The following is a 21,686-nucleotide window of genomic DNA, read 5'->3' on the forward strand; positions in this document are numbered from 1 at the left end:
CCCTCCAGTTGTGTACAGGTCGGCGCTGCACTCTAGGCGACAAAGAGGCGCCCGTGCGTAAGTGATACGTCAGCCCAAGAGGGGCATCGGGCGTCACCGCGCATGCTTGCCCAGAAGCGGATCCCGGCGGGGCTCAGCTGAGGAGACGGAGATGCCGCCGGTGTCAAGCTGGGTGAGGAAGAGGAGGAGGAGGTGGGAGTCGGAGGGGCCCGGACCCCCTTCCCCCCAAAGGGGTCAAGGGGCGGGGGAGGGAAAAGCCGAAGCGGCGTCGCGGCTGCTGCTGCTGCTGCTGTTGTTGTCAGTAGAGGTTGTTTTACTCGGAGTAAACCCGTTGAAAGTAATGGGAGGAGGGACTAAGGTTCGTTCATTTCGACGGGCGTGCGGTGTGTAAGGCCTCCTTGGGCAGAACCCACAAATGATGATGATGATGATATTGTAATATAAAACGTTTCTGGGTTGTAAGTTATACTGGGAGTAGACCCGTTGAAATCAAATCAGCTTGAACTCTACGATTCTACATGGAGATTCCCTTCCAACTCTATAATTCTGTGATTCTAACTTTAAGGAGGACAATGTTGGAGATAACCTAATAATAATGATAATGATGATGATGATGATGATAATAAATAATAATAATAAAAAAATTCCTTTCAGTAGCACCTTAAAGACCAACTAAGTTAGTTCTTGGTATGAGCTTTCGTGTGCATGCACACTTCTTCAGATACGCTGAAACAGAAGTTGCCAGATCCTTCTATATAGTGAGGAGGTGGGGAGGGGTATTACTCAGAAGGGTGGTGGGAATGGGTGATTGGCAGATAGCTGTGAAGAGCCTGTTGACGACTCTTAACGACTGCAATAGGTCTTACAGGAAAAAGCAAGGGGTGAGAAGGTGAAAAATGGCTTTGTCATGTATAATGAGATAAGAATCCAATGTCTTTGTTCAGACCAGGTCTCTCCATGGTTTTAAGTTTGGTATCACAAGACAGAGAAACCAGTAGGAGAACACTTCAATCTCCCAGGACATTCTATACAAGATCTCAAAGTAGCTGTTTTACTACAAAGGAATTTCAGAAATAGACTGGAAAGAGAAGCTGCTGAATTGCAACTTATTACCAAACTTAAAACCATGGAGAGACCTGGTCTGAACAAAGACATTGGATTTGACTATGGCAGACCAACACGGCTACTGGAATAATAATAATGTGTGTGGTGGTGGTGAGATAGCAAACATGGGAGGTTTGCCCCCAAGCAGCCCACCCTCAGGTAGAGTATGGGGAGGAAGTGAGCTTTCCTCTCTCCCTGCAGCTCTTCCCCCCCTCTCTCTGGGCGACCCCTTCAGGCAGGGTGAGAGTTCAGAGGCAGGGAGGAGTAGGAGGAGGAAGAGGATGACGACACAGAGATTTAAAGGTTCCTGCGCAGGTGGAGAGATTCCTCTCAGCCTAAGGGCACGTTGAGGCACAACACGCACGCACAAAATAAGTGGCAACTTGTAAAACAATTAAAACAGTAACCGAGCTCTTTAAAAAGAGGCAGTTTTAAAAATCAGCAAAGCAGGGTGCAAACCAAATTTTTAAAGCGTTTAAACTAAGCAAACAAATAGGTTTGAAGGGTGCCAGAATGACAGCAGTGTTGGTGCCAGACAAGTTTGTAAAGGGAGGGCTGCATACGCACAATAAGTTTAAGGCAACCCCCGAACAAGAAACTTCCCCTCACAAAACTATAGTTCCCTTAAACTACAGGTCCCAGGTTTCATGAGGCAGGATGTGTATGGAAACACTGAAATTTGCTGGGTCAGTCCAAAGCGTGCCTAACCTACCCAGCAAACCGCCTCCAAGAATTGTTGGCAGATTCTTCTGGGATGTTCATGAGGCATGGAAGGCCGCAACCTTCCACTGTTTTTTGTTCCCAGCATTTGGTACTTTTGACTGTCCTTGTGCATGGAGGCTTCATTTGCTATCTTAACTTAATTCAGGATTAGGCCAACTTAATCCTTGTCGGACTCTTGAAATCCCATCAACCCCATGCGGAGTGGCCAGTGGTCAGGGATGATGGGAGTTGCAGTCCAACAGCAGCTGGATTGCTACAGGTTCCCCACCTGTGGCCTAGAAGAGCAAAAAGACTGCCTTGCTAGCTCATAATAAGGTAGGCCTGTGTACAGTAGTTGCGCATTTCATTTCCAAAAGCTGCCTTTCGAGTACCCACAGCCTGAAGGCAACAGCCCCCCTCTGCTGTCCCGTCCCCCCCAGCAAGTGATATCCAGAGGTAGATTGCATTTGTTTTGCAGTAGCCATTGGCAAACAGTTTGTGTGGATTGTGTAACCCTTCTACATGTAAGCAGCATATTTGCTCTCTGCCACGCCCCCATGTGTTACAAGCATGGCATTAAAATATATTTTCCCAATTCTACATAAAGCCCATGGGAGGAAGAAACCAGATTTGTAGTAAACACAACAAACGTTCTGGGGCTTCTGACTTCATTTTCTAAAGGGGATATTAGAGTCTGTTCCTGCAGGAGAATATAGACGTGGGCAACTTTTCTCGGCATGCAGTTGTATTAACTTTTTTATTTGATTTCCCTTGCATGTTCCAAAGTGTGTGAGAGACACTTTTTGCCAGTTTGATCAATATTCTCTACAGCAGCTAAAGAGAAGTTTTTTTGTTTGCTGAAGTGAACAACCTGTTTTATCTCTTCCTTTAGAACCAACGAAATTTTCCTTAGTAGGAATAGAGTTGTGTGAGATGTGGATTCAACCACAGGTACGTAGAGTGATTCTGTATTTCATTAGGAGGAAAGCATGTAGACTTGATGGTAACATTGGCACAACTGGGAATTTATATTGGCCTGCCTTGTTGGCAGTTGAGAAACCTAAGCAGTCCTGTTCAGACATCATATTGTTGGGTAATCTTGATAATCTGATAATGCTTTGGATAGAAATGTTTTAATATGCATATAATTAAATGGTTAGAAACTGCTTGGCTATTGGTAGGAGTTTCTTCTAATTTTTGTTCCCATAAAGCCCTCTAAGTCAACATATCTTCCTTTCTTGCCTCCTCCTTCCCCCACCATAGAGATTATAACTTAATAAAGGATCTAGTCATTATTAACTCATTCCATTGGATAATTAAGAGCCTGTGTCCACTCTTAATTCCTTTGTTGTTGTGAGAACAACATTCCTTTCCCGAGTTACCTAGTACTGGAAGACATCGCCTCTCCCATTACAGCTGTGCTCTTTGGCCCTGTGGAGCCTTCAGTGTGGGGTTCCTCAGTGTTCAATTTTATCCCCCATACTGTTTAACATCTACATGAAACCACTAAGTGGGGTCATCCAGAGCTTCGGAGTACGTGGTCAGCAATAGGCTGATGTCACACTGCTCTGCATCTCCTTTACATCTGCAGGTGAGGCAGCGGAAGTGCTGGACCAGTGTCTTGCCTCCATAATGGACTGGATGAGAGCTAGCAAATTGAAGCTCAATCCAGAGAAGATGGAGGCACAGTTAGTGGGTGGTTCCTTAGACCAGATGGATGGGAGGTTGCCTGCCATTGATGAGGTTGCCCTCCCTCTGAAGGAGCGAGTACGTAGCTTGGGAGTACTTCTGGATTCTTTGCTGTTGCTTGATGCTCAGGTGGCCTCAGTGGTCCAGAGTCCAACAGCTTTGGCTGGTGACCCAGCTGCTCCTCTATCTGGACAGGGATAGCCTAACTTCTGTTGTCTGAACTCTGGTAACCTCTAGGTTAGATTACCACAATGTGTTATACGTGGCACTGCCTCTGAAACCGGTTCAGAAGCTTCAGCTGGTGCAGAATTCAGCGGCCAGGTTGCTCAAGAGGATTTGAGCATATTACACCGATTCTGGCCTGACTGCACTGGCTGCCAGTTAGTTTCTGGACCCAATGCAAAGTGCTGTTTTTGACCTATAATGCTTTAAACTGCTCAATACCACAGTACCTCAAGAACTGCCTCTCCCCTAATGAACTGACCTGGACCCTGCAATTATCATCTGAGGCCCTTTTTTGTGTGCCTCTCCCATGAGAGGTCCAGAGGGTGCCAACATGATGACCGGCCTTTTCTGTAGTGGCTCCCCGTTTTGGGGAACACTCTCCCCAGGGAGGCTCACCCACCACCTTTACTATGCATCTTTACGTGCCAGATGAAAACATTCATCTTCAGCCCAGTGTTTGGCTGATTAATTAATAGTCTATGGCTTTTTAAATGAGCTTGTGAGAATGGGGTTATTGGTTTCTTTTTGTTTTATTATGTGTTCTGTTCTCGTTTTGTATTTTTATGCTGTGAACCACCCTCTGATCTTCGGATGAAGGGCGATACACAGATTTAATCAACGACAACAACAAGCTATCTCATTGCATTAACAATGCATTTTTCTTTACACATTGGATTGTGTTCACGGAGAAACATAACGGGCTCACTCTCTTCCCATAGCTTGTGGCGTGCTTCAAGATCTAGGGCCGTGCGGGTGTTGTGCTGGCTGCTGCAGGTACAAAGAGGACATGGAGGAGGGTTTGACGTGGCCGTCGGAGAGGCTGGAAGTTCAGACAGCTGCTTCTCCCGGGGTCAGCCGGCGGATATCAGTCAGCGAATTCTCTTGCCATTGCTGCTATGATATTCTCGTCAATCCTACCACCTTGAACTGTGGGCACAGCTTCTGCAGGCATTGCTTGGCATTATGGTGGACGTCTTCCAAGAAGAACGAGTGTCCAGAATGCAGGGGGAAATGGGAAGGATTCCCCAAAGTCAACATTCTTCTCAGGTGATTCTAGCAGTCGAGGACTGTGATATGTGGTCTTCATACAATGGTTGAGATGTGTTAGTCTGCCCTCTTTGCTTAGTAAGAACCGTTGGTCCTACGATCTTCATACTTTTAATTTCATTTTTCATTTCACTTTTAATGTATATATTACTATATGCAAGGTGGTCTGCAAGCTGAAGAAATAATAAAGATCATACACCTTATAACAATCTGATCTAATGTAGAAAAGCCATAATAAAAACATGACTTTAAAATAAACAAAGTAATACTCAATAATATATTAGAGTATCATAGTACACAATGAAATTAAATGTCAGCAAACAATCATTGGATAGTAATTCACTCCTAATAATTACAATAAATATTTGCTAAACTATAATTAGTAAAAACAGCAAGTCACAGTGCATAAATACCACAATACATACAAAACCATGTAAAAGGATCAAATTGAGAAACAAAGACACACAACTTGTAAAAATATATATTTAAAAAAAGAAATCCTGGACTCATTTCCCCCTCTTCTCTACTTTTGCTGTTCTTAATGCCATGGTTTGGGAAAGGCTTACTTCTTAAGATCCTCTAAATGCCCTCCACTGTCAGTCTCGGCGTTTCAGTATTGCATGAGTCTTCCCTGGGGTAGAAAGACCACTGTAGAGCTCGCTTGGTGCTCTCCACGGCTGTTTCAGTTCAAACCACTGGAGGAGGAGTTCCAGGCTAATAGCCAGATGTTCTCCTCCAGGCCTCTCCCCACATCACACCCTCTACCCTCTTTGAGACACTTTTGTGTGGCTAGAATGTGTCCTTGAAAGGTGATGGTACCTCTTGCTTCCCTGAACGGAGGGGTGTGTGTGTTTTGCATAGCTGAAATGCAGTCTCCCGTCTGCAGGTGAGATTGACATCAGTTGCACCTCCCCCTTCTGCTTCTAGCTCCGCCCACCACAGGCACCCTGGGAAGCCTGTCCATGAGATAATGTGGTTGTAAAAGATCTCTCCCCCCCCCCCCCCCCGGTTAAAAGGGTTTAGCCAGCAGAACGACTTACCATTATCACCTGCTTGTACCCAACTCATCCTCCACAGAGCTCATGGTAGCTCATTTATCAGTGCTGTAAGGTAGGCCAGGCTGAGAAGAGAGTGCAGCTGGCCTGAGGACAGCTAGCAAACGTCACGACCGATGAGCTAGACTCTGGTCTCCCCAGTCCAGCATTCTAGCCACGTGCCCCAGAGGAGAAGGCCCCTTCTCCAGATTCAGCCTGGCCGCAAACTGCAGGAAGAAGTCTTGCAAAGTAATGCTCTCTTTTTCTAGGGATGCAATCGAAAAACTGTTTCCAGATGCTATTGAGCAGCGGAAGGACGACATCCAGCAGAACAGTGACGCATCCCTCAGCCTCGCTGCCTTTCAGAAATACGGGAGCGATCAGACCTCTGCAGCTCCAACGGCGGGGCGAATTAATCCTCGAGGAGGGGGGTTTTTCTCCGGCGTGCTGACAGCGCTGACTTGTGTGGCTGTAAGTCTCCCCCTTTAAAAAGCCCTGCGCTGGTGGGACATAAAGGGCTTTGCTGAGGATGGGTTTTTGAAGAGCTGATTGTGTAGTTGCAGAAAACTTAACAAGTCTCCTGACTTAATGGGCCCCTTCAGAGAAATTTCAAAGGACATCCTATTGCCCTCCATCTTAGTTCTCTTGAGCAGGAAAGGTGAAGGGAAGCCTATAGAGCAGCCTTTCTCAACCTGTGGGTCCCCAGATGTTGTTGAACTACAACTCCCATCACCCCTAGCTAGCAAGGCCAGAGCTCAGGGATGATGGGAGTTGTAGTCCAACAACATCTCAAGACCCACAGGTTGAGAACCGCTGCTATAGAGGTTCGCAGCTACTAGATTTGGTTTTTGTCTGCCCTTGGAAGTTGCCTTATATTGAGTCAGACCATTGATCCGTGCAGATCAGTTTGTCTACACTGATTGGCCATGAATCTCCAGGGTTTCAGATCGGGGACATGCCCAGCTCTATTTGGAGACCCCGGGAATTGGATCTGGGACCTTCTAGATAAAATGCAGATGCCCTAGCACTGAGCTTTGGCCCTTCCTTCTTCAGTAGCTGGGATGCCTGGCATTTGGCTGTGGCCACCAGGTAGGTTTCCACCTCTTTCCCCCTCCTACAGGCTGATGTCCCCAAAGAAAATGCTGGAGACTAGAAAGTGGAAAGGTACCCCGAGGGAAGAGTAATGTTTGACATGGTGCATGAAGCTTAGTGCTCGCTTCAGCTACAGGGCTCCCATAATATATTCCCTAGCACTTCCACCGTGCTGTTATGGGAGGGTGTTCCTGTCCCAGAGTCACCCAGTGAGTCCTTGGCTATCAGGCTTTCCATCTGTATGTCATCTTTCCCTCCAAGCTGTATTTAAGCCAGGCTCCTTGGAGTGCCAGACCAGAAACTTTACTGTTGGTGAATGTTCATTTTTGCTTTGTATTTATGTACAGTTGTACCTTGGTTCTCGAACTTAATCCATTCCAGGAGTCCATTCGACTCCCAAAACCGTTCAAAAACCAAGGCGTGGCTTCCAATTGGCTGCAGGAGCTTCCTGCATTCGAGCAGAAACTGCGTTGGATATTCAGCTTCCAAAAAACGCTTGCAAACCGGAACACTTACTTCCGGGTTTGTGGCATTTGGGAGCCAAAACGTACGACTACCAAGGCGTTCGAGAACCAAAATACGACTGTACTTAAGCCTACTTTGGGTGGTGTGGGGTGTTGTTTTTTTTAATATTGAAATTATTCTGTGTTTGCTAAATTGTTGATTTTTGTAATTTTGAATTCACTGGCATGTTCCGTATTTAGAATATTTGTATTTCCAGTGCTCTCTATATTGATGCTTTTGAATATTTGCTGCAAGCTGTTTTGGGCACATCTCGTTGTGGAAAAGCGGCATATAATTAAAATCAATTGATCAATCAAGTCCAGCGCTATCCTTTGGGCCACACTGGGTGCTTTGCTCTTGTATTAAACATCTGAAACATGTTTAATATGTTTTATAGTCACCCCAGTCACCGCTGTGCATTACCCGTCATGGACCCTCTTCACTGCTTTCTAGGTAGTTTTGCTCGGCTATCACTGGAGCAGCCGGGAGTCGGAAGATGACCTCCTCGTCCACAAACCCGTTGCGAAATGGACCGCTGGGGAGGTGGTGCACTGGCTGGGGCACCTGGGACCCTGGACTTCCCTCTACAAGGAGAGGTTTTTACTTGAGCGCGTTAATGGGAGGTGAGGAAGATCTCTTTGGTGATGTTCTGAGATTATTGAGAGAGAAACTTCATTGTACCTGGTGCCTTGCTTATAAAAGATTTTGTGCTCCTCAGGTGATGTGAACACAGGGGCAAAACAAAACAAAAGTCTTGTTGTGTTCAAAGTAAGTTTTTTATCTGTAGCGTGGCTGTTAGCAATAGTTCCCTGTTAGTCATCTTGCTAGGACCATGTCTAAATTCTAGAGTAGGCAGACGCGCTTTGCTCTCAGTGCAAATATCCACAGACCCGTCTTGTCTTGATGGTGATATTCGACTTGGTAGTTCAGCGTGATTTGGAGCAGGGCAGAGGGCGTTTCCTTCATGTTACAGTAACTCCTGGTCTTGCAGGCTCCTGCTGACGCTCACGGACGAGGACTTCTCAAAGGCTCCTTACAATGTAGAGAACAGTAGCCACAGGAAGGCCATTATGACGGAACTGGAACGTGTGAAGATGCTGGGCGTCAAACCACCTCAGAACCTTTGGGAGTACAAGGTGAGAGGATGTTACAGGAAGTCCTGCCTCCAGTGGCCTGCACCAAATTACCGTACAGTAGTGCCTCGCAAGACGAAAATAATTCGTTCCGCAAGTTTTTTCTTCTTGCGAGTTTTTCGTCTTGCGAAGCACGGTTTCCCATAGGAATGCATTGAAAATCAATCAATGCGTTCCTATGGAGACCGTCCGGGGACAGAGGGGAAGCGCCGCACCTTCCCCTCTGTCCCCGGACCTGTTTTAAAGCAAGGGGCAGCGGGGAGAAGATTGCTTCTCCCTGTTGCCTGCCCCGCAATCTCCGGGGACAGAGGGGAAGGCGTTTAAAGCCGCCCCTTGGTTCAAAAGGGGTCCGGGGACAGAGGGAAAGGCGCGCGCGCCTTCCCCTACGTCCCCGGAAATTGCGGGGCTGGCAACGGGGAGAAGCAATCTTCTCCCCGCCGCCCCTTGCTTCAAAAGAGGTCCGGGGACAGCGGGGAAGACACGCTGTGCTTCCCCGCTATCCCCGGAGCTTGCAGGGCAAGCTTCGTTTTGCGAAGCAAGCCCATAGGGAAATGCGTCTTGCGAAGCGGCTAAGAAAACGAAAAACTCCTTCGTCTAGCGAGTTTTTCGTCTTCCGAGGCGTTCGTCTTGCGGGGTACCACTGTATTTTTCGCTCCATAAGACGCACCTGACCATAAGGGGCACCTAGTTTTTAGAGGGAGAATGCAAGGGGAAAAAAAATTCTTTAAAGGGAGCGCTGAACAGAGTCTGTATGCATCCCAGGCTCTGCTCAGCGCTCCCTTTCACAAACCACGAGGAGTGTGTGTGCGGCGCTTGCAGGCTTTTCCCCAGGAGGGAGAAGGGCAGCCCCATCACTGACGGGCTGCCCTTCTCCCTCCTCAGGGGAAAAGCCCCCAAGAGCCACACACACACTCTGCACGGCTCTTTAAAGGGAGCACGGCTCTTGGGGGCTTTTCTGGGAGGTGGGGGAAGGGACTGAGGGACTGCTCTCTGTCCCTTTCCCCACTTCCCACAAAAGCCAGCAAAAGCGCTTTTTAAAGGGTGTGCGGCTCCTGCAGGCTTTTCCCCGAGGGATAAGCGGCCAGTCAGTCCCTTCTCCCTCCTCAGGGAAAAGCCCCCAAGAGCCGCACGGAGCATGTGTGTGGCTCTTGGGGGCTTTTCCCGCCTGCCTCTCGCTTGCATTCGCTCCATAAGACGCACACACACTTCCCCTTACTTTTTAGGGGCGGGGAGTGCATCTTATGGAGCGAAAAATACGGTACTCTTCCATCCCTGTGGTGTTTTGATCCTCGGCATCCCTGCTGCAACCCAGCCCTGCTCTTGAGTCTGGTTCCCATCTTGTCTTCAGCCTGTGTCGCCCAAGTGCGGTGTAATGGTTTGAGTGTTGGACTAGGACCTGGGAGACCAGGGTTCAAAGCCCCACTCAGCCATGAAGCTCATTGGGTGACCTTGGGCCAGTCGCCTTCTCTTAGCCTAACCTACCTCACAGAGTTGTTGGGAGGAGGAAATGGGGAGGAGGAAAACCATGAACACCAATGTGAGCTCCTTGGAAGATAAAATTGCCATAGAAATGTAATAAATACATGAATAAAATAAAAGTATCTTAGCCTGGCTTGAAGGAGCAGGGAGTCTCCCCAATTTCTGTGGAATTTCCTGCATCTGAAGGCAAATGCCACAGTGTGCTCCCCACTGTGCAATTTAACGCTGGCAAGTTCCCTCCCCACTGCCTACTCTAATGATGTCTTCCACAGTTACACTCTGGGCTGCTTGATGCAGGGCTGGCCTGAAGGGAGAAATCCACAGAGCAAATCCCCTCCTGCTGATTAATAACGGGGAACTAATTTATAACAGGGATCAGAGGAATGAAAGGCCAGTTAGCTTAATGTCAGTAGTGGGGAAACCCACTAAACAGGTAGAATTGCCAAGCAAGAGGAACAAGCCTTGCTGAAGTAGAATCAGCATGGCTTTTGCCAGGGTAGGTCCTGTCTCAACATCTAGCGGGTTTTTCCCCTCCCCAAGTGTGCTAGCAGAGATGAACCAGTTGACAATGGGCTCTTAGGTTTTCCAAAGGTTTTTGAAAATTTATCCCTGAAAATTTATCCCTGAGTAAGCTGAGTAGTTGTGACATAACTACAAAGATCCTCTTATGGATCAGGACTTACTTAGGAACAGAAACAGGGTACAGTCGTACCTTGGATCTCGAATGCCTTGGTACTCGGACGTTTTGGCTCCTGAACGCTGCAAACCCGGAAGTGACTGTTCCGGTTTGCAAACGTTCTTTGGAACCCGAATGTCTGATGGGGCTTCCGCGGCTTCCGATTGGCTGCAGGAGTTTCCTGCAGCCAATCAGAAGCTGTGCTTTGGTTTCCGAACGTTCTGGAAGTCAAACAAACTTCCGGAATGGATTCCATTCAACTTCCAAGGTACGACTGTATTAATAAATGGACAGTTTTCTCCATGGTGGGATATGGAAAATGGAGGGTTGGTGTTGGGACCTGTTCTTTTTAACTAGATTATTGGTGATCTAGAATTAGGGCTGAGCAGTAAGGGAGCAGGATTGCCCTGGGGGGTCAGGTGGGGGCAGTGATCTCTCATTCTGCTATCTACAATGATGCCTCTGATCTCTGAAGCACCAGAACAGAAGAAGATAGAGCCTCTCCCTCAGTTAGGCAGGGTTCATGTGACCCTTACTTAATATGACTCGGATCTTATGTTACACGCCTGGAGGGTGAAGAGGTTGGTGAGACAAAGCTGCATTTCACAGAAGACCCCTTGCCCTCTCCCTTGCTTCCGTTTGCTCTTTCTCGTGTCTTCATGTGTTCCGGCTAACGGCTGACTCTCCCCCGTTTCTCTCCCTTTCCTCGCATTCCAGGCGGTGCATCCTGGGAAGTCGCTGTTCCTGTTGTACGCCTTGAAGAGCTCCCCTCGGCTCACCATGCTCTACTTGTACCTCTTCGATTACACGGACGTCTTCCTGCCCTTCCTCCACACCATCTGTCCCATGCAGGACGAGGAGCTGGAGGACATTCTTGCAAAGCTACTAGTAAGTAAGAGCAGGAGACGTCCGCCTTGGGAACATGCCCCCCTCCCGAACACCAAAAAAGTGGGAAGGGGTTTTGTGGGGCGGCAGTACAGAATGCTTTGAGGTTGCAGATCAGCCAAAAGCCCTGTGAGCAATGGCCCCAGGAGCGAAAATGGGGGCAAACATCATGGGGGCAGCAAGCCAAAGGCTTTTGTATTTCATTTTATTTAACAATTTTCTGAAGGTTTTTAACACATTGGGCTCTAGAATCCAAACACATTTATAAAAAGATAATAAAAAAGAAATATTTCAATAATAATAATAATAAAGAAAAATATAAAATAGAGTACTCATGAGTCTTACAAAACACTATTACAGTCGTACCTTGGATCTCAAATGCCTTGGTTCCCAAACAAATCGGCTCCCGAACGATCGAAACCCAGAAATGAGAGTTCGAATGATTTTCAGAAGCCGGACGTCGGGTGCGGCTTCCCTGGCTACCGATTGGCTGCAGGAGCTTCCTGCAGCCAATCAGAAGCTGTGCTTTGGTTCCTGAACGTTTTGGAAGTCGAACAGACGGATTCCGTTCAACTTCCAAGGTACGACTGTATAGAGAAGAGAAAAAGGTAACTAAAAATACTGTTTATCACTGGTAGAAAATGTGGGATATCTCTACACATTGGGATTGATTGCTAAATCATTCTTTAGAACCATAGCTCTATGAAGGGAGCAGGTGTCTCTTACAACTCTCAGCCCCCTTAACAGACTAGACTTCCCAGGATCCTTTGGGGGAAGCCAGGACTGTGTAAAGTGGCATGATGCTGCTTGAAATGTATGGTGAAGGCGGGGCCTTAGTGTGAAGCAGATTTCTGTGTTCCTCTGCAGGCTTGGCAGACGCCAAATACATTAATTGCCACTGCATAAAGATATGAGGGATGCGGGTGGCGCTGTGGTGTAAACCACTGAGCCTCTTGGGCTTGCTGATCAGAAGGTCGGCCGATCGAATCCCCACGACAGGGTGAGCTCCCGTTGCTCGGTCCCACCTCCTGCCCACCTAGCAGTTTGAAAGCACACTAAAAAGTGCAAGTAGATAAATAGGTACCGCTCTGGCAGGAAGGTAAAGGGCTTTTCCGTGCGCTGCTCTGGTCTCAGTGTTCTGTTGTGCCAGAAGTGGCTTAGTCATGCTGGCCACATGACCCGGAAAAACTGTCTGTGGACAAACGCCGACTCCCTCGGCCTGTAAAGCGAGATGAGTTCCACAACCCCAGAGTCATCTGCAACTGGACTTAACTGTCAGGGTCCTTTACCTTTTTAAAAAGATATTTGCAGTGATACAGGGTGCCTTTCCTTCATGTTATGCTTCCTTAGAGATACTTGCTTGTCCTTAGCAAAAAAAAGTAACTGTTTTCCAAAGAGGGCATATACCTAATATGGACAAAATGTGCTCGCTCCAGGGATCGCACTGCCAGAAATCTTCCTGGGAAATCCTAGTACAGTGGTACCTCTGGTTACGTACTTAATTTGTTCCGGAGGTCTGTTCTTAACCTGAAACTGTTCTTAACCTGAAGCACCACTTTAGCTAATGGGGCCTCCTGCTGCTGCCACGCCACCGGAGCACGATTTCTGTTCTCATCCTGAAGCAAAGTTCTTAACTCGAGGTAATATTTCTGGGTTAGCGGAGTCTGTAACCTGAAGCGTATGTAACCCGAGGTACCACTGTACAGACTCCTAAGCCCCACTGTAGCATTAAATGCTGAGATAAGAAAATGCTTCCTGCCAAGATTACCAACATCGTCATGTTTAAGAGCAGGGATCAGCAAACTTTTTCAGCAGTGGGCCGGTTCACTGTCCCTCAGATCTTGTGGGGGTCCGGACTATATTTTTGGGGGGGAAATGAACGAATTCCTATGCCCCACAAATAACCCAGAGATGCATTTTAAATAAAAGCACACATTTGGCTCATGTGAAAACACCAGGCAGGACCCAGAAATCACCCAGAGATGCATTTTAAATAAAAGGACCCGTTCTACTCATGTAAAAATACACTGATTCCTGGACCGTCCGCGGGCCTGATTTAGAAGGCAATTGAGCCGGATCCGGCCCCCGGGCCTTAGTTTGCCTACCCATGTTTAAGAGCCATGCCGGTATCTCCAGTGTTGACGGGCATGCTTTTTTAGCCTGCTGTCCATCTGAAATGGCTTTGCTTTGGGCTAAAACTGAACACACACACACACAGATCCTAAGCCACTTATGGGCAGAAATATTTTTATTTGCTTTCAAGGAAAAGCGGTCAATAAATTTTGGGCATGCCAGTAGCAAGAACCAAATTCTGATGGCAACATTTGACCCAGAGATATTTTATTGTGGTGCCCAGCCTGCTTTTCCTGAACACTTTCTGTCTCTTTCAGGATCTGAAGGAGCCTGCTTGGAAGCAGTGGCGAGAATTCTTTGTGAAATACTCTTTCCTGCCCTACCAGCTAATAGCGGAGTTTGCTTGGGACTGGTTAGAGGTGCATTACTGGACGTCCCGCTTCATCATCGTCAATGCCATGCTGCTCTCTGTGCTGGAGCTCTTCTCCTTCTGGAGGCTGTGGTCAAGAAGGGAGCTGAAGTAAGTCCCTCTCGGACCCTTCTGCCTTCCAGAATTAGCAACCCTGGTTTTGTACTTGTAAAATCCCTCTCTCTCTCTCTCTCTCTCTCTCTCTTTATCACCGTCTTTTTGCGGAAATCAAAGAGAGAACTTGCACTGAACAGAGAGATTTCTCCTTCTGTGACTCAGCTTCTTCCTGCTCAGGGGAGGAAAAGCTAGTTGTGCAATGGTGTGCCAGGGATCTTTTATTTTTGGATATCTAAAAGTCCCCAAGGTTAACTTGACATGTCTCGTTTATGAGCTTTTCCAGGGAAAAGCATGTGACTTAGAGTGCTCCAGATAAGCAACCTTCATTTGAAACGAAAAGGAGCGTCGTGAACCATACATTTCCTGTACATGTTGGAGGCCCACCCCCCGTTTTTGGTACTCCCCTCTCTCCTTTCTCTTAGTTTCCTTTTTGAGCCTGTTTAAAACTCTCCTTAAAACTATTACAGTGGTGTTTTCCTGTAAATGATTGAACACGTTTGCTTTCCCTGAACTGTTGTGTGTTGCGCAAGGATGTTTTTACTGCAGCTTCTGCAAGAGTTCCAAAGGTTCATTGGAAATGAGATCTAGGGCTCTAATAATCTGCTCTTTTCCCTCCCCATCTAGGACAATTCCTCACCGGATGTGGGGCCATTTCTGGAAAGTGTCCACCCAGGGACTCCTCATGGCTATTTTCTGGCCAGTTATTCCTCAGTTTGTTTGCAACTGCCTGTTCTACTGGGCTTTGTACTTTAACCCAATTATAAACATTGATCTTGTGGTGAAAGAAATCCGTCGCTTGGAAACTCAAGTGCTTTGATGGCGTGTTCTGGGATCGGCACTGTGCTGTTCAGTCCTGAACCATCTGGTGGCAGGGAGCTGCCAATTTAATTTTCTTTCCACAGTGACAAAACTTGTGATTATTTTTTTTAATGGCACACCTACTTTTGCAGCAAGTCTTCCTTTCCAAAGCTGTGACGGCGGCAACAAGTGAAGGGAGGTGCTTTTCTGCTTTTCCTCGTGGAGAAGGAACAATTAATTTCCCTATAATCAGAACGTTTGCTTTTGGACTAATCGAACCTTTGTATCTGGCCATGCCGCACAAGAAGCCTGATGAGAAATCGAAGCAGTCAGGCTCCTTTTTCGTGCAAAACGAGTCCTGCATTTACACGTTAAGCAGCTGTATACCATTAAGAGACACCTGACCCTTCTAAAAATGGCTCAGATCCTGACAAAGACCCCTTTTCCTTACACACACAGCTCTGGTCGTGTTTGTGAATTTGAAGTAATTTCTGTTGCTGTATTGATTTACTAGATCTACTTGCCAACCGCTGCCACTTTTTCTTTTAGAAAAAAAGGGAAAAGATGTTCTGCAAGTAAATACCAATTGATTGTGAGACGGTGGGCTTTTTCCCTGTACGTAGATGAACGCCTCCTGTTGCCACTCGTTAAATGTATGCCAAAACCAAGATTAGCTTTATTTTAAATGATGTGCCCCTATAAATTAAACTTGACTCTGCGTTTGTAATGATATGATCTTCAGATTTGCCTATGAACATTTTTAAGAATTAAAACGGAAGATTTTTTTTCTAATATTTATTATTAGTATGACATTTTTACCAAAAACCCTTCTTCTTCTCCCTCTCCCCCTTCTTCCCTTCACAACAGCCCTGTGAGGTAGGCTGGTCTGAGGTTTCATGGTCAAGCAAACTTTTGCCTGGGGTATACAAGATAAGGAAATGGTTACTCTGGGGGCTGAGTCCTTTCTGGACGACACTTCAGACTTATAACCCAGAGGAGAATATCACATACTGAATTGAAATGAGATGTACCGAGGTTAGGCAGGCAGCCTTGGGTCACCTGGGCCAAGGAGCTGGGTTGGGGCATGTTATCCCCTTCTGTTTGGGGAAACGTTTCTTGTTTGAAGAATGGCTGAAATTATTTGGAAGTTGGTGTGTGTGTGTCTAGACAACACCCATCCAGAGCTGGGTGAAATCTAGAGCCGCTTTGATTTGTTTTTGAGAAGTGACTCGAGGAGGGGAACGTCCCATGTCCGTGAAGCCTGGCCCAAGTGACGCCCTTTCTTAATCATCTTCACATTGAGGGTTGAACGACCCACATAAAGTATCCGGCCAGAACAAATACTGGGAATTGTAGGGGGCGCTCGCCAGGCACTTGGCTGCTTCGCGGTCGCATTCGCAAGCCATTTTTTGGCACTTGTCTTCTATATCCTCTGTGGAGAGAAAAAGGGAGACCAGGAATCAAGCCCATCATTCGAGGCATTGCAAAATGGGTACCAGAGTGCGCAGATTTTTCTGGCCTTCAGTAGAACGAGAGGGAATGAAATACTTAAAGGTACCCCTGCCCATACGGGCCAGTCTTGACAGACTCTAGGGTTGTGCGCTCATCTCACTCAAGAGGCCGGGAACCAGCGCTGTCCGCAGACACTTCCGGGTAACGTGGCCAGCGTGACAAGCTGCATCTGGCAAGCCAGCACAGCACACGGAAACGCCGTTTACCTTCCCGCTAGTAAGCGGTCCCTATTTATCTACTTGCACCCGAGAGTGCTTTCGAACTGCTAGGTTGGCAGGCGCTGGGACCGAACGACGGGAGCGCACCCCGCCACGGGGATTCGAACCGCCGACCTTTTGATCGGCAAGTCCTAGGCGCTGAGGCTTTAACCCACAGCGCCACCCGCGTCCCATAATGAAATACTTACTTAGATACTAAATATTTTGAATAAAACTGGATGCCCAGGGTCTTGGGAGGGCCAGTGTCTTTAGGAATGACAGAAACACTAATGGGATGAAGCACATCCTATGTGTGGTTACTCAGAAGTAAGTCCCACTGTAAGTGGGTAGGGTAGCCTCCCTTAACCTACTGCCCTAGATTCCCAGTTCCCATCTCGCAGCCATCAACAGCCCTCTGCTCCATGAATTTGGCTAATCTTTTTAAGTCATTAAATTGGTGGGTATCACTGCCTCCTGTGGGAGCAGGTTCCACAATTTAACCATGCAGTGAGTGAAGAAATCCTTTCTTTTTATCTATCCCAAATCTTCCAACATTCATCTTTGATAGATGTCCGCAAGTTCCAGTGTTACGAAAGAGGGAGAAAAGTTTATCTCCACATTCTCCAGGCCATGCGTAATCCTAAAAATTTCTATCTTGTCGCCTCTTACTTGCCTTTCCTCTAAGCTGCCATCTTTCCTCCATCCCATTGGAACATTTCACTTGCCCTTTCTGAACCTTTTCCATATCCTTTTTGAGGCAAGGCAACCAGAACTGTACTCCAAATGCTGTCGCCCCCTAGATTTGTATAACAGCACAGTCATAAATTCCTTTCCTAATGAACCCTGGCATGGAATTTGCCCTTTTTTCACAGCGGTCACACACAAAACCTGCATATTTACTGAACTATCCCACGACATCCCCAACGTCCGAGTTGTCGTTCAGTAGCATCTGGAGGGCTAGAGGTTCGCCACACCTGCTTAATCTGACATGGACACCTCTCTGAAATTCCTTGCCATAGCTGTCAACTTACAGATTTGAAAATAAGGGACCAGCAGCCTCGAAAATAAGGGATCAGCAGCCAAAATAAGGGATTTTAGACAACCAGCTGAAATACGAAGTTAAAAGGGACCAGGTAATTTGGGAGAGCAGCGCCGGTTTTTAGCCCTTCGTTTCCAGAGGTTGCTGTTCAAGACACCAGCTGATGAAACACTACAATTATATAACTACAAGCAGCAACTGCTATTCGCGCAAAACGAAGTCCAAGCTACGAAGATGCTGCTGCAGTTCTGTATCTTTTCTCTCGTGCTCCATCTGCAGCTCTCAGTTCCATCAGGCAGGGTGGGAGGAAGGGGGGGGGGAATAGCGCCCAAAGTGAACCCGCAGATCAGACCATCTATGCTAGTCTACCACTACAAATCTATGGGAGAAATGCTTGCGGTCCTTCCTCCGCTTTCCCCCTCTATGGTTAGCCCTTGGAACACCTGCCTGTGCCTCCGCCTTCTCTCTCTGAACTGCTTTCTCTATGGTTGCCCTCGCTCTCCTCTCAAGGCTCCTCAGCAATTCATAGGCTGTGCCAGGCTGCCCATCTCATCTGGGTCCTTCGGCGGCGCAGCCGCAGTACGGCCTAGCGGGAGCAGCGGTGACGGGCAGAGGGGAGGCCCCAGGCAGAGACGCTCAGTTCGGCGGCTGCGAGGAGGATGGTGGTGGAAGGGCTTGAGGCTCCAGCCAGTCCCAGCGGGGAGGGGCTCCCTGGTGCCAAGGCTGGTGAGAGGAGGCCGGAGGGGGCGGGCCGGGCAGCCAAGCAACACATTTGGAGCCTCCCTCCTCCCTGGTTCGCAGGGAGGGAGGGAGAGGAGCTGTTTCCTTTGAAACCCAGGAAGTTTAAGGGATATCATCAATAAGGGACAGCAGCGGGACATGGCGCTGGGATAAGGGAGTTTCCCGCCAAATAAGGGACGGTCGACAGCTATGTTCCTTGCTTACAGCTAGAATATCTCTTGGGCCTTTGAATCACAGAACTGTAGCGTCAGAAGGGGCCACAAGGGGCATCTAGTCCAACCCCATGCAATGCAGGAATAGCAGCTAAAGAATCCAAGCCGGATCAGGGCCGTGTTGTTTTCCCTGCGGTGCAGGGCCTGGTGTCAGGGTGCTGAGCATTGCATTCAGGTCCTAGGCAAAGAGGGCTGCTGATGCTACTAGCAGATATGGCCACCAGAGTGAATGAAGGGGGCAATTGGGAGCTGCAGTGCTGCCAGTCTCCATGCCAGTGGGGCCAGCTGCTGGAGAAGCTGAAGGAGGCCGGGGTGGGCTCCAGCGATCCAGCTGCAGCATGGGTGCCCTGCCAACTCTACCCAGCTCTGAAGCCATGCCTGCTTGGCCAAGTTGTTCTGAAGCCATGCCTGCTTGGCAGTTTCAAGTGGGCAAGCTTTGCCCTTGGTTCTGAGAAGAAATGGAAAGTGCAAAACGAGTCTCTTAAAAGTGCATCCCTAAGAGAAGGCAGGGACACAGGTGGCGCTGTGGGTTAAATCACAGAGCCTAGGACTTGCTGATCAGAAGGTTGGCAGTTCAAATCCCCGCAATGGGGTGAGCTCCCGTTGCCCGGTCCCTGCTCCTGCCAACCTAGCAGTTCAAAAGCACGTCAAAGTGCAAGTAGATAAATAGGTACCGCTCCGGCGGGAAGGTAAATGGCGTTTCCGTGTGCTGTTCTGGTTCGCCAGAAGCAGCTTAGTCATGCTGGCCACATGACCTGGAAGCTGTACGCCAGCTCCCTTGGCCAATAAAGTGAGATGAGCGCCTCAACCCCAGTCGTCCACGACTGGACCTAATGGTCAGGGGTCCCTTTACCTTTAAGGGAGGGCAGGAGGGGAGGTTGTCAGATACAGCTGCCGTTATGGCAGCAAAGCTCCTCCCCACCAGGGGAATATCCACTCACCACACTTGGCTGAGTTGTTCTCGCACTCCCAGGTGTACTTCTGCAACTTGGGGGAGCATCCCTCCTTCTCAGCTTCTCCGTAGCAGCAGTCATGCTCGAAGCAGCACCTGCCGGCCCAGAAGAGAGGATGGTGGCTTTGTTTTTAGAGCATTTGCACAATGCCCTATAGCCAGAGCGGCTCTCAGGGCGACTTGCATGTGTAGATGCACACACAGTTAAAGCAAGGCAAGGCATTCCCTGCCTGCGTGTATCGACAACTGAAGAGACACAACACAGTCATATCTGAAGGAGCATCTCTGCCCCCATCGTTCTACTTGGACACTGAGGTCCAGCTCCAAGGGCCTTCTGGCGGTTCCCTCACTGCGAGAAGCCAAGTTACAGGGAACCAGGCAGAGGGCCTTCTCGGTGGTGGCACCCGCCCTGTGGAACGCCCTCCCACCAGATGTCAAAGAGAAGAACAACTACCAGACTTTTAGAAGACATTTGAAGGCAGCCCTGTTTAGGGAAGCTTTTAATGTTTGATGCATTACTGTATTTTAATACAGTGGTACCTCGGGTTACATACGCTTCAGGTTACAGACTCCACTAACCCAGAAATAGTACCTCGGGTTAAGAACTTTGCTTCAGGATGAGATCAGAAATCGTGCTCCGGCGGCACGGCAGCAGCAGGAGGCCCCATTAGCTAAAGTGGTGCTTCAGGTTAAGAACAGTTTTAGGTTAAGAACAGACCTCTGGAATGAATTAAGTACTTAACCTGTATTTTGTTGGAAGCCACCCAGAGTGGCTGGGGATTATTATTATTATTAATTATTATTATTATTATTATTCCTAAATTGCAATGTTCAGAGGAGTGTGACTTCTGCAGGACGGCCACATTTCAGTTCCCATAAAGTGCAAACTGGACAGGTTCGTCTTTAAATGCAAACTGAACCCAATGTATTCCCCGCCCCTAGTTACGCATAAGCTCTCTGGGAGCCAGCCAGCAGCTGCCACAAAGCTCTAAGGCAAAGGGAGAGCTTCCAAGTCTATGAAAAGGTCACCTTCCTCTCGACTCCTGGCCCTACGAGTTGTGTAGGAGGACCTTCTTTTGGGGCGGATCAAAGCACCAGCTTGCCATCTCCATGCTTTTGAAACAACAGCAATGGGAAGCTGACCTGCTAGCCTACATTTTAGTCTGGATTTGGGGCTGGGAGAAGTTCTGGGAGAAGTGGAAACAGCTGGAGACATGTGCCCCAAAATCTTCCAGCTGTGCCACGAGCATAGCAATTAAAGCCACATCTTCTCATTTTGCAAGATTGTGGGAAGCAATGGAGGTCTTGTTTTTCAAAAACTTCATTGCAGCAGCCAGATGGTCATAAAATATATCCTGTATAGATGGCTATATTTTGGGTGGTGGTTTTTATTTTCGAACTGCCTAAGGATGTGGGTTATTTCTCCCAAACACAGGAAAAGTGGTTTGGCCTTAGCCAGAGAATCTGGTGCAGTTTCCAAGTTTGCACATTCTGATGTGGCAGTGGCTTTCTCTCTCTGGAATAGGGGTGGCCGAATCCATCAATTTCCGTGTCTCATTCTTCCAACTTTAAGTTCGTTTCACCACCTTTCTTTTACAAAGTCCTCACAATCCCCCCCCCCCAGTATGCAGTTTTTTTGTTATGCAGTTTTTTGTATGCAGTTTTTCAAGCAGTATACATTTTTGCAGGCAATTTTCCTAAACTCTGTGCATTTTTGTCTGTTATTTTCACTAATATACTGTATGTACAGTGGAACCTCGGGTTGCGGACGTAATCCATGATGGAGGCACGACTGCAACACGCAGCGTTCGCATCCTGAAGCGCCGCGTCTGCGCAGGCGTGATTTGGCTTCTGCGCATGCACAAAGCACCATTTAGCGCTTCTGCGCACATGCGTGAGCGGCAAAACCCGGAAGTAACCTGTTCTGGTACTTCCGGGTTTCCCACGGTCCGCAACCTGAAAACACATAACCTGAAGCGTCCATAACATGAGGTATAACTGTACTTTGATGCACACTTTGCCGTAATATCTACATTCTACATACATTAGGTTTGAGAACTGCCTTG

The 21,686-nt window shown here is 47.9% G+C and overlaps 2 protein-coding genes and 1 long non-coding RNA gene across 5 annotated transcripts in view; 1 reads left to right on the plus strand and 2 right to left on the minus strand.

The window, feature by feature from the left end:
- On the plus strand, positions 1-15,052 carry BFAR (bifunctional apoptosis regulator). Of its 3 annotated transcripts, XM_028706065.2 has the most exons (10): positions 1-172; positions 1,973-2,142; positions 2,699-2,757; positions 4,440-4,767; positions 6,071-6,272; positions 7,851-8,020; positions 8,389-8,533; positions 11,403-11,573; positions 13,961-14,163; positions 14,794-15,052. In XM_028706065.2, the coding sequence occupies exons 4-10, from the start codon at positions 4,508-4,510 to the stop codon at positions 14,984-14,986; spliced, it is 1,344 nt and encodes a 447-aa protein (XP_028561898.1). In that variant the 5' UTR covers positions 1-172; positions 1,973-2,142; positions 2,699-2,757; positions 4,440-4,507; the 3' UTR covers positions 14,987-15,052. The 3 variants fall into 3 exon arrangements, with proteins under 3 accessions (XP_028561898.1, XP_028561900.1, XP_028561899.1); XM_028706067.2 differs by lacking the exon at positions 1,973-2,142 and having other exon boundaries at positions 1-192; XM_028706066.2 differs by lacking the exon at positions 1,973-2,142.
- Positions 4,232-6,075, minus strand: LOC144325443 (uncharacterized). Its single transcript, XR_013390599.1, has 2 exons — positions 5,808-6,075; positions 4,232-4,940 (listed from the first exon to the last, which is right to left on the minus strand). It is a non-coding gene; the product is annotated as an uncharacterized LOC144325443 (long non-coding RNA).
- The window catches only part of PLA2G10 (phospholipase A2 group X), a 20,828-nt gene continuing 12,942 nt past the window's right edge, over positions 13,801-21,686 (minus strand). The window contains exons 3-4 of the mRNA XM_028706069.2: positions 19,610-19,716; positions 13,801-16,399 (exon numbers count right to left, since the gene is read on the minus strand). Coding sequence (XP_028561902.2) covers positions 16,251-16,399; positions 19,610-19,716 — 256 coding nt within the window. The 3' untranslated portion in view covers positions 13,801-16,250. The remainder of the gene's footprint in view (positions 16,400-19,609; positions 19,717-21,686) is intronic.

The sequence above is a fragment of the Podarcis muralis genome, chromosome 14 (genome assembly GCF_964188315.1).
Source record: "Podarcis muralis chromosome 14, rPodMur119.hap1.1, whole genome shotgun sequence".
NCBI lineage: Eukaryota > Metazoa > Chordata > Lepidosauria > Squamata > Lacertidae > Podarcis > Podarcis muralis.

Coding starts and splice junctions, on each gene's coding strand:
- BFAR (XM_028706067.2), top strand. CDS start 4,508: ATGGAGGAGGGTTTGACGTGGCCGTCGGAGAGGCTGGAAGTTCAGACA. Junction 4,768..6,070: donor AAAGTCAACATTCTTCTCAG/GTGATTCTAGCA, acceptor CTCTTTTTCTAG/GGATGCAATCGAAAAACTGT. Junction 8,534..11,402: donor AGAACCTTTGGGAGTACAAG/GTGAGAGGATGT, acceptor CTCGCATTCCAG/GCGGTGCATCCTGGGAAGTC.